The sequence below is a fragment of the Charadrius vociferus genome, unplaced genomic scaffold (assembly GCF_000708025.1).
Source record: "Charadrius vociferus isolate BGI_N301 unplaced genomic scaffold, ASM70802v2 scaffold179, whole genome shotgun sequence".
In the NCBI taxonomy this organism is placed as follows: Eukaryota; Metazoa; Chordata; class Aves; order Charadriiformes; family Charadriidae; genus Charadrius; species Charadrius vociferus.
The window spans coordinates 2,570,896-2,583,184 of NW_009650072.1; the positions used below are offsets into that span (position 1 = coordinate 2,570,896).

The 12,289-nt window shown below is 39.1% G+C and overlaps 1 protein-coding gene across 1 annotated transcript in view; it reads left to right on the forward strand.

Annotated features, from left to right (window-relative positions):
• Window positions 1-5,881: 5,881 nt before the first annotated feature.
• Window positions 5,882-12,289, forward strand: part of SPTY2D1 (SPT2, Suppressor of Ty, domain containing 1 (S. cerevisiae)) — an 11,252-nt gene continuing 4,844 nt past the window's right edge. The window contains 3 exon segments of the mRNA XM_009892042.1: window positions 5,882-5,917; window positions 9,555-9,669; window positions 11,210-12,287. Coding sequence (XP_009890344.1) covers window positions 5,882-5,917; window positions 9,555-9,669; window positions 11,210-12,287 — 1,229 coding nt within the window.

Here is a 12,289-nt window from a genome sequence, read left to right on the forward strand (position 1 = left end):
CCGAGGCCGGGCCTGTCGCCTCGCCGGCCGGAGGTGCTCGCTTTTGGGGGCTGGAGAAGCGTCTGCGTGCAGGGGGGGCGAAGCGGGACTCCTCCTGTCAACAGGTCTCGGCACGCTCGGAGCTGGGAAGGGGCAACCGGGGTTGGCGCCTTCTGGTCGCCGAAAATACCGGGATCCTGAGAGTAAAAGCGGTGGTGCAGGAGAAGGCAGTGGTTGCGGTTAAAAGTCGGATAAGTCCTTTTGTTTGCTCTGAAAACAGAAGTCTGCCACGTCTCGAATGCGGGTCGGAGACAAAGAATGGCAACTTTTGGATGAATGTGCTTCATTGTCCGATACTCTGTATCCATTGCTAAGGAACAGCCTTTAACAGCCATACGAGGTGCTGGGTGAAAGGCGTTTGGTTTATTATGAATATTATTCTGAAGTCTGAATTTCAGCAGTTTGTATTTTAACTCAAGCTATCAGGTTTCTGTTGATTCAGTATGAAATAACCCACTTACTCGGCTGAATGAAGTCTGGCAATAGAAAGGGCCTGTGGCCTCTTGGTACATTAGTATACTGTGTTTTATTCCTTTGGCAGGACCCAAATTATAAGTCAAGTGTACTTAGTTGGATAAAAAATATTTTCTCTTTGGTAGCCACCAGCTAGGGAAACACTTTTCCTGTCTAACTGAGTGCTGGAGTTCTATGTTTCTATTATTAGGTCACATAAACCAGTGTAAATGAGAGGGGTTGTTGTTTTTAGCACAAACTATGGGAAAAACAAAAAAAAGCATAATCGTTAGTTCTGACACTGCTGAAATGGAGGCACTTGAGAATTGAGAGTATCTCAGTCTCTCTGTATCACTAGTAAAACTTTGGTAATGTTCATTGACAATGTGACCAGTTGATAATGTGAACCAACCATACAGTAGATATGTGTAATTCATCAGATTTCATCATGTTTTAAAAGTATTATAAAATGTACTCTTTAACATTTAGTGTGATTTAGTTTGCCTCTGACTCTACATAGAAATACAGTTTGATATTGAAATGCTTGTTTTATGACTCTTAAAACAAGCTGTTCCACTAAGTTTTCACTGGGTTATTGTAGTTCTTACTTTAGATGGTTAAAAATTCTTTTTATCTTCTTAGTTTTCTCATGCAGCTTTAATGTACTGTGCCATGATTTTTATCACAAATAGGTATAAACCATGATGATGAATTGATGAAATATCTGCCATGTTCTCCATTGCAGATGTAATGGTGAAGGGAGGCAATCCTACTTGTTGTGCAGTGGATGGGTGTTTTGTTACTCTTTTTAGAAAATGCAGGATTAGGATTTGCTTACCTGATTTAACTCACAGAGTGAGAGTGCAATTCAATCCATAGCTGAAGCAGTTTGGTTTCCTGCTGTCCTAGCACGCTAGTGGTGCAGCTTTCAACTGTAAAGTTGGCCTTAGTCTCTGAGCAAAAGTGGAGCTGCATTTGGCACTGCTTGATATCTTCTGCAGCTGTTAGTCTTCAAAAGAGGGCCTATGGAGGCTTTCTGATCAATGGACATCAAAGTAACTCCACTAGATTAACGCTAGTATGTAACATATGTTCATATAAGAACATAATTAATCTTGAATATTTTTATTAAAAATACCCTATGGACTAATTACAAAATTTACTGGTATGTAAAGTTAACAGGTTTACAGAAATGCTAGTTTCTGCATTAACTAGCATATCCCCTCAATTTTCCTTTGAGAAGCTTAAAATAAACTTTGCAGTGCACTAAATATTCCACACCTATTGTAATGAAAGAGTAACATGCACAAGTAGTATATATATTTCAAAAGTAGAAAGTATAGAAAAACTCTAAGAAAAATATGGTCTTATATCGTGAAAGAGGGAACTGTGTAAAACGGGTATTGCATCATGTCCCTGTAAAAATGGATCTGCTTGTTCATCTCCCTATGGAAATCCAGATTCAAAAGGAAGACTGCTGAAATCAGCCTTTTAGTGCCCTCTTAGTTGCATCAGGTTTTGTTTCTAAATAAAACAGTACATATATAAACTAGTGTAAGTGCTATTAATTCTGTGTTGCTAATAATCTTTATATCAGTTGCTGAGAAGAGCCCCAGTTTTTCTCCCATAATGTTGTGTAGACATTTCAGTATTGTGTGGATATATCTTGTTACATATGTTCATTTTAGCAGTTCATTAGATTTTCAATGTGATCCTGCTTTGATTAGACGTGATACCAGTTAGGAGATTTAATGTTGATTTGAGTAAGATTTAAATCCTTTCTGTGTCACTATTTTTGGTGAAATTGGTATACTCTTATTCTGCAAGTTTTATGTGACACAATGGATGTGGTGAAGTACTTGGAGATGTTAGTATGGAAGATATTTGTAAAAGTATGAAATTGTATTGCAGTTTATTTTAAAAATACTGAGCATAGTTGGAGCCAAGTCATTCTTTTACTTCACCTTATTTCTATTGTCATTAATAATTTATTAGAAATGATCTTGTATAACTCCCTACTCATTTTAACTGAGGAGGAATTGTTCGTGTATGGAACTATGAAAAATCTGATACAGAATAGCATTTAACCACAAAGAGGTGACCCAAAACTGAAACAGCGTGTCATCCACGTCAGCACTTGCTGAAGTCTCATTTTAAGTCAGACTGATACATAGTAAGTATTAATCATTACGAAATAGCTTCCAGTAAAGTTGACAGATACAGGTTGCTACTGAGAATTAAGTATTTGGGAAGTAAGAGGAGCAAAATTCCAGAGTTTGTTGCAGAGGCTGCCCATGAAGTTGCAATCTACAAACTATTGAAAAATGACCCATAGGCAAAAGAAGCCCTGCAAGAGAAATATGGAGAATGGCAGTGAAGTACAGATTGCTGTCATAGAATCAGACTCCTATTTGATGGGTGTGCATTCATTTATTATGTAGTTAAAACTTGTCTCAAAGCAGCACCTAGAAATGCTTTGTATTGGCATCCACACGAGGAGAACTGAAAGATACACAATGTAAAAAGTTGCAAGGGGTGAGGAGGTCTTTTACTCCCAACTTGAATGAACTTGATATTCAGGTTCCAGGTGCTTGCGAACACTGATTAAAATGTCTAAAACTTTTAGCTTTTCCTATTCCTGGTCTCTTTTTGCAGAAGTAGATGAAAATGGGGACCACAATAGCACTACATAAAGGAAAGCATGACATATGCTTTTAAGTTTTGTTCTGGGTTTTTTTTATGTTTTAGGGGGTTTTGTGTTGTGTGTTTTTCTTTTTTACTGTGTGAAGCAACATTTAACAGAAGAAATTTCTGCATTTTTTCAGCTAATTGTTCAGCTTGGGTGTTGTGACAGCAATTGCAAAACCTTAAGAAAATTATTTTTGCGTTTTTAGGAGTAAAATGTATGACCCTGTTAAATTAGTTTTGGGAGATCAGAGCAGTATGAGCCGATAGTTAAAATACTTTAATCAGTAAAGCCTTTCTAGGTAGGCATTGTTAGAACCTGAAGAGAATCAAACAAATTTAAGTGTGCTTGGTAACTACCATTTACTTTGTCATAACTAGATATTAATAACAGTAGTTGAGAAAGCATTACACGCATGTATTCTAAGAAAGTCTAACTGCAGTGTGAGGTGCTGGTAACCCCAGCATGGTGTCTGCAGCGTGGACAGTGCTAAGACTGTAGCAGAGGCCGTGGAAGTACAAGCACAGGATGGGAGCTGAGGCCCCTGGGCAGGTCACAGATGATCGCTTATCAATTTGGAAAGCTGCCTTTTGAGAAACTAGTATTAGGGCATTGTGAGAGGAGTGACACAAACAAGGTTGTATGTGTGGCTTAACTGAGTGAAAGAACCATTTGTGATGTTATCAGGAAGTTATATCTTGAAGAATATTTAAAGGGAAACAGGGACTTGCCGTTGGAGGAGGCTATATGTCTTGATGAACAGTAAGGAAGAACAGGAAAAGTGGTGTAACATTGTAGAGGGGCCACAACTTGCTAGTGAAAAACAAGCAAACAAAAAACCCCACCCTGCAAGAACCTCTGCCAGTTGCCCGTATGGGATAGCACAAGTGGAATTGTCTTTACATTGCATGTGCAAACCTGCAGCAAAAATGATTGGTTGCACAGGTGTTCTACTTGAGAATCAGGTTTGGCAGAATTGATCACTCATATCTTGCATTGCTACCTGTGTAAATATTGATCATTATTAAAGGCAATACTACTTCTGCTGCTTGTGTCTGGGTCTAATATTTGGTCCAGACCTTTCATGGCTTCATTTGGGTGCCACAAGACCTACAATAATTTTTGTAAAATCTCTTTTACAGTCCAATATTTGGCACTTGAATGCTGACATCAAAACAGCTGCTACTGTGTCAGGATTGTGTGCCACATCTTAAAGTCAGTGATTTAAGAGCAAAACCTTGGTTGCAGATTACACAGTTAAACTTGTGACCTGGAGCTTGCTTGCTGGCCAAAGCTGGCTACTAGACACTGGCATTCTGCATTTAAGGGATGGGTGTCTTATTTATATGTATATAAACTATAGGTGATGTATATCTCACAAGTCAGTGTGCATGTGTCTGAATGTCTAGGCACATAAAGCCTGGTGGGTATTTTATTTGTACTAATACCAATGTTTTTTAATTAATCTTTTTGGTTTGAGGTATACTTTTCAGTGAAAAATCTTTCAGTCATGTAACGTTGTATGCTGGATAGCCCACTGAAACAGTTTATTCTGGCTGTAAGTGGAAAACCAGATTTTGCGCTGTCTCTTCCATGATACTCTTGAAGTACCATTGTCAGATTGAGGGAGAGCCAGTTATTGGGTAGGTAGTTATGGCAAGATTTGTGGGGATGAAGTTAAAAAGTGGAAAAACCTCAGGAGAAATACTACTCACTGGTAGGAAAAGACGTGGTATTTCTTGAGGGTACATAGTTGAAGGCAGGCACTCCCACAGCCTTTCCTTTTTGCATTGGGTGAAGCAGTGCCCATGTTGTCTGTCTGAGCAGTACTCAGAACTGTCACTAAGTTCTAACCAGAGGGATAATCAGTGTTTACAGCTTTAGTGCAGCATTTTTAGGAACAGCTTGACCTGCTCTCTCCTAAAAGTTAAACACTTCTGTTTCTCTGTTAATTTAACCAACTTGGCAATAGCTATAAAGAGCCAGAATGGCGCAGCTGCTGCTTGGATGATAAATTAGTGACATGCCCTGGCTTATTTTGTCTAGTTTACCTGCAATCTAATGCATGTTCATTTGCACTGTAAGTAAAACGCTTTATCAGTGCTTGTGGAACATGTGCATGGTTCAGTGCTTTTAAAAAGACTGAACTTAAGCTGGTTATTTTATGCTATTTCTAAGTGAAGGTGAACAAAACTTCTATCAACAATAGTAGTGATTTGCAGTACAGAAAATTGGTATTCATTTATTTTATTGTCATTTAGCTATGTTTTCAGTTGTTAGCCAATATCAAGAAATGCTACTGATAGAAAGACTTCTAAATCTTGAATTTTGCACAATTTACCACACTAGTGGCAGTGGGAAAACATCATGTCTGTCAAGCTGCTTTACAAACCTGCTCCTGGATAGGACTGGTTGTAGTGCAGCAAAACCAAGTTTGAAAACTGTTTCCCCATCACTTTAATTCTTCATAAGGTTTCCTAACAGGATCGATCAATCTACATTTCTCCTTGCTATTTAGCAGTTTTGAAAGGTGCTCCTTAGGCCTAAAACTCTTTCAGAATCATAAAATCATTTAGGTTGGAAAAGACCCTTAACATGGAGTCCAACTGCATCCTCTGTTTTGAAAATGCTCTGTTTTGTCTGTTTTTAAAAACTGTGTAGGAATTGAATAATTAAACCAAGTTTTGCCAAATTAGGTTACCAATGGCAAAACATGACATGTTTAACTTTGGGAGTAAGGTAATTTACATAGATATTATAATACAATGAATACACTACAGAGTACGTCAAATTGTTCTTAAGGTGCTAATTTGTGTCAACCTTTTTCAGTCAGGATTTTCACTCATAATGTGTGAATTGCTCTGCTTCTCTATTCTGATTTAGATGGAGCATACCAGCTTACTTTGGGCCACTGAGTCATGGGATACATTTGAGCAAAAATTGGGAGACAGTACTGCATTGTGGTTCAGGTTTTGTGAACTGTTAGGTCTTGGAATACTTTTGGTGTAAACAACACAAGTTGGGAAGGACCTCAGCTTCCCAGAAGAGAGGAGACTAGCTCCAGCTATCTTCTTATCCTTAAAATAGTCTTAGCTATGATGATCAACTGTAATGATTTAAATTGTAAGTACCAAAAGTTGTTCAGTGTTGGAGCTTCTCAAAGTAATAAGGATTTACAAAATAATAATAGTTCTCAGATTGTGCTGAACTCTTGTGCAGAGGTGGATCTTGGTAAGTGAGCTTGACTGTAGCATGTCTTTAATGTGATGAGGCAACATGTCAGGTTTTACTACTGCAGTGTATGTGGATGGTGTGTCTTTATAATTTTGTTTAGTCATTTCAGAAATTACTAAGGGCAACTACAAATAGCTGTTATTGTAGCTGCCTTTCTTGGAGCCAGTTTTGGCTGCATTTTAAAAATGAGTCTCTGAACCTTCTTAATGCATGTATATACAAGATAATATATGGGTTTGCATGTTAGAAATTAAACTAATCCAAGGATCTATTCATATGCTGCTGTTTCAGTGGATTAGAAATTAGAACAAAAGCTTCCATTGGGTGATATTGAAATGTATAGGGAGTTGTGCCTGATTATTGCTTCTAAAACATTTGCATGTAGGTATCTTTACCAGATATTTTAATTTTTTTAGTTCTGTTTCATAAGGCTATATGAGGATAGGAAGATAATATGGGAACACTGACTTGTGTAGCTTTTTTTGTTAGTGATACTGTTTTTATTTGGGACTGTATTTCACAGCTCTTTCATTTGGTGAGGATCTTAACTTTCCATGTGGAAGATCTTGGTTTAGGTTGTAATCTTTTGGCTTATTACTGAAATCCAGGAAAACACCCAAACCTCAAATAGAGTTGGTTTGTTTTTTTTTTCCTAAATATATTCTTCTGCTTTCCATCTGCCTCTGGATTTAACTGGTTTCTATTGTATTTATCTTTGCAAGTGTCTCTGTCCTGCTCATTGCTTTGTTTGTCTTGCAGAGTTTATTTGTGGGAAAAAGATCAAAAAAGTCTTTGTTTCTTTCCATTTTGTTATTCTGAAGCCCCATCTGATAATCTGTATATTTATGAAAGGTAATGTTTGAACAGGTGTAGCACACTAGTGCAAGTGTTTGTTATAGATCCCAGTAAGAAAGGCATTCAGTATCTTAACATTGATTAAAATAACATATATTGGAGATAACAGGGGAAGGAGAAAAGGGGGTAGCATAGAACTTTACACCTGTTCAGCTGCTGGAACCCTGAGTTGTACAGCACTGGACAGACATTTAGGCATGGCAAGCTGTGCAAATCCTGTGTGTAGTGAGGATCCACCAGTATTGTAGTTTTTGGAGCTTTTATAGGAGGATGTTCTTTGAAGTAAACAGCTCTATTTATCATCTCCACTGCGAAGCAAAAGGATGTTATTTGAAAACATGCTTCTTCGCTTCAAGGTGTGAGACATAGAATCATAGAATAGTTAGGTTTAGAAAGGACCTTTAAAGGTCATCTAATCCAACCCCCCTGCAGTAACCAGGGATATCTTCAACTAGAGCAGGTTGCACAGAGCCCCATCCAACCTGACCTTGAATGTTTTCAGGGATGGAACATCTACCATGTCTCTAGGCAACCTGGTCCAGTGTTTCACTGCCCTCACTGTAAAACATTTTTCTTATATCTAGTCTAAATCTACCTTCTTCCAGTTTAAAGCCATTACACCTTGTCCTATTCCTACACGCCCTACTGAAAAAAAGTTTGTCCCATCTTTCTCATAAGCCCCCTTTAAGTATTGACAGGCTGCAATAAGGTCTCCCTGAAGTCTTCTCTTCTCCAGACAGATTACACCACGCGCCAGTGGTGTAACTGCCAGGTGTCAAGTGGGGTCTCTGTATTCTGTCACAATTAGTCTGCTGAGTTCATCCAGTGGTCTCAAGTGGTAAGTATAGTAGAGTGCAGACCCGCACTTAGGTTAACTGGTATGTGATCACTAACTCCTTGATGTGCAATAGTTTTCTGTTTAAGATCAGCTGCAGTAGGAATTAAATATCACTGGGTTTAGACCAACCCACTAATTGTGTTGGTGAAGTCAGTTCCAACTTTTGGAGCAATTCAATTTTTTGAGTTAGTTTACTTATTTTCACTAAATAAGATAACCTGAAACTGAAATGAGCATTCACAAAAAAGCTGAAAGCCCTAATGGACCCGTAAACCTGCAGTCTGACACTGAATAGACTCTGGCAGCTTGAGCTTGAGTCTGCTTTTGTTTCCTGCTTGGTCAAGGATTAAGGCTGAGCTGAAATATTTTTATTCCATTACTGATGCATCTGTTGCTTTCCTTCTCAGTCTAGTGCATTTTACTCATTTCGCTTGGTTTCCCTACCTGTCTTCTGTTTTCCTGCTCATTCCTTTGGAAAGCTAAGTGCACTCTTGTCCCAGATAAGTTAAATTCACCTCACTCAAAAGAGAAGCAGCAATATATTTTTGAGATAATAATTTTGGAGTTCAGTAAGTTTGATGGAATTTAACAAAGTTTTAACAGTGGTTTGACAAGGTTCAGTAAGTGTGACAGCAGTTAGAATGATTCACACAGACTGGAGATGCAAAGAGTGAGGAGGACCCTCCCATTGAGTCATGAGGTTCAGAGTGGATCCCCTTGCTTTCTAAACTCCTTTGGGAGCCTAGGTGTGGCTGGATCCAATCTTAGTCCCAGACTCGGTCAACAGTTTGTCTAATGGAATTATCCATACAATGTTTATGATAATGTTGAGTAGCTACATGGATTAGTAATAATATTAATTCAGCATGCTATCAGTCACTTACCAAGGATCTGTCACAGATAAGGGGTCTCTCTACCTTGGGTGAGGAAGGATCTTTTAGTCTCAGGCAGAGAATCTCTAACCTTGAGAGGTGTCCCTGCTCAAGGGGAAAGTCGCTAGGCATGCAGTCTAGCTGCAATTTAGGGAGAGCTCAAATTTGGCCCATCCTGATGGTAATATTTATAGGGTGAAATAGTTGGCTGCTAGTCAATAGTATAGACAAGATGTCTTCATTTTAGTTGTGGTATCTTGTTCTGTACTTTGGTTATCTTGCACTTCTGGGTTTTGAAACCACCTTTCAAAATATTTTTCAAGACACCTTCACTCCCTTGCACATGAACCAGGGGCTTTCTAGCTCGCAATTCACCCCAAGGATGTGAGGCTCCTTAGTAGGAGTCAAGTGTATCTGTCATAACTCTCAGCTTCAGTGGGAATTCATTGTTTGTTTATTCTGTACCATCTCTATGCTTAAAGTCAACTACATGAGTGTTATACAACTCCTTAGTTTTAAAAACTTTAAGATTTTTACAGTCCATAAGTTTTCTAACATATTTATTTGTTCTTTACAGAAAAGGTACAGTTTAGCTGTTGGTCCTCCCAAAAAGGTTCCAAAAGTCAAGGGTGTAGAGTCTGCAGCAGTGCAAGCATTTCTCAGACGGCAAGAAGAAGAAAAAAGAAAAAAAGGTAACAGTTAAAAATATTCCCTATGGGAGACTTTCATTGACTCTTTGAGACTGTCACCTCCTTCAAAGCTCTTGCAAATACAACTACGCATCTGTTTCTGGAAATTATGCATGTAATTGATGCTGAGGGAAAGCCAGGACTGAGCAAGCACTAGGGATGTTTGCATTCTTTCTTAAGGAGCTAAATATTAATCGGCTATACTAGCATTTACTGTTTGAGTATAAGGACTAGGGATGTTTGCATTCTTTCTTAGGGCTATACTAGCATTTACTGTTTGAGTAGTAGTTAAGGTGAAGAGATATTGCAAGAAACCATCTGGACTTTTGGTAACTTAACTTTGAAAAGCTTTATCTGTGGAGAAAAATGGTAAGAGTTCCTGGTTCTTAATCTAGTGTATCGATACAGTCTGAATTTAAATTTGTATAGCAGAGGCTTTGATTGAGTCACAGTTTTTCCACTGTATTATATTTCCTTTAATTAGTCTATAGAATAAACTAATACTGTGTTGCTTCTAATGTTAACCTTTTGTTAAAGGTAACCAGATCCGATGGACTGGATAGCCCGGGTTATTCCTTCTCTCCTGAGCCAGTCATGAGCTGCCTCCTTATCCCTACTTCCAGGTCCAGTCAGAAGCAAGAATGAACATGAATTCCAAATAGGCATGCATGCACACTCTCTTGATACAGTCATAACCCTTGACAATAGAATAATATAGGCAGGGAATGGTACTTTTACAGACACCCAAAGCATGAGTAGCCCAATCCATTTAGTAGGAATTGATGCTTTTCCTGTGTCTTTCTGGTATTTGGCCCTTACTCCCTTGGTCTCTGCAGTATCTGGCATTCAGACCTCTCATCCTATTCACCAGCTAGTTCAGCCTGAATTTTGTTAGCAGGTCACACAGACTCAAGATAGAGAGCATGCTTATGCAGAAAATAGCTGAAAACAGTTCAGTAAGAATATAGGACAGGCTGTGGAGATAGGGCACAGGGCTCTACTAGAAAGATGTAGTGACCAGCAGTGTACTCATCTGTGGCTGGCTCCTTCTGTCTCTCCTCTACACCCCACTATGCATACACTCAGCCTGTTTTCCAATTCTTATTTCCCTAATATTCTTTGATTCCCTCTCTTTCCTCATCTTCCCTTAAACATCTAATAGTAAATTCTGTACAGTCTCAACATTCTCTTGCTCAGTCTCAGAACTCCTTCCATTACCCAGAGATCCCATAGGTCCTGTACCTCCACACAGAGTAATTCTCCTTAGCTTGCATAGCATTCTGGAGAGCTGCTTCACTTGAGTCACCATAGTGAATTTTGCAATAGCAGCATTTGACTTAATTGTTTGCCTTTGTTTGTTGGAGTAGCTGATTCAGTGGGTTAGCTTGCCCTGTTGGCAAACCTCTGGTCACTTTCTGATCTATTTTGAATAGCTGTTAGCCAGATATCCTTAAACTACTGTCCTAAATGATTTGTCAGCTTGGAAGAAATTGAAATAAAAGTAGTGCTTTTGCATAACTTTCTCCTGATTTTTCTTCTACAGCACTGGAAGAAAGAAGAAAGAAAGAAGAACTCTTGGCTAGACGTATTGAACTAAAACATGACAGAAAGGCAAGAGCTATGGCCTCACGAACAAAAGATAATTTTTATGGCTAAAAAAACATTCCTGTTGAAGAGAAGCCTAAAAAGAGGAGGGCTTGTGAGAATGTTGCTCAGGCCCCAGAGGCTGAGTATGCAACAGAAGATGAAACTGAACAACTGGAATACAGTCAGACTGAATCTGAGCATGAGCAAGAAGAATATGAAGAGAAACCATCCAAAGCTGCAGTGAAACCAAAGGCACCTCCCAAAACTGCACCAGCACCTCTGAACTTTGCAGAGCTCTTAAGGCTTGCTGAAAAAAAACAATATGAACCCGTGGAAATAAAAGCAGTGAAAAAGGTAGAAGAGAGACCAAGAACAGCAGAAGAATTGAGAGAGATGGAGTATTTGGGACGCAAAAACAAGAGAATAGAAATGCATAAGAAAAGTGAGAAGGAGATTAAGAACACAGGGCTATCCAATTCTTCAAAAAAAGTGACTTCTCAGAGAGAATCTGTAAATGCAAAACTTAACAAATGCTCAGTAGACAAACATTCCGCACCAAAAAGCAGCCTGTCGTCTTCTATGAGCAGTATGGATAAGAAATCCAAAGCACCAGCATTGACTGAAAAACACTCACGTTCATCATCTTCATCCAGATTTGATCAAAAGGAAAAAACCTCACAAAATGGCTCCTTAAAAAGCTCTACTGGTAGCAGTCATAGTAAATTACCTGCCAATGGTACTGGAAAGTCTGGCTCAAGCTCTCATGTGCCACCCTCAAAACCAATGGCCAGTGGGGCTCAGAGGCTACCATCTGCTAAAGAATCCAGCCTGAAAAAGTCTGCCCATACAAACTCAGGAAATGCTGCAGCCCTTCAGCATGGAATCAACTCAAATGCAAAACGATCAGGCAGCAGCTTAGGAAAAGGAGGACCTGGACATCCAGGTGGTGGTTCAAGTGCTGGACCTGGGCGATCAAGCAGCAATTCTGGTGTGGGACCTGGAAGGCCAGGAAGTGGTTTAAGCCCAGGACCTGGGC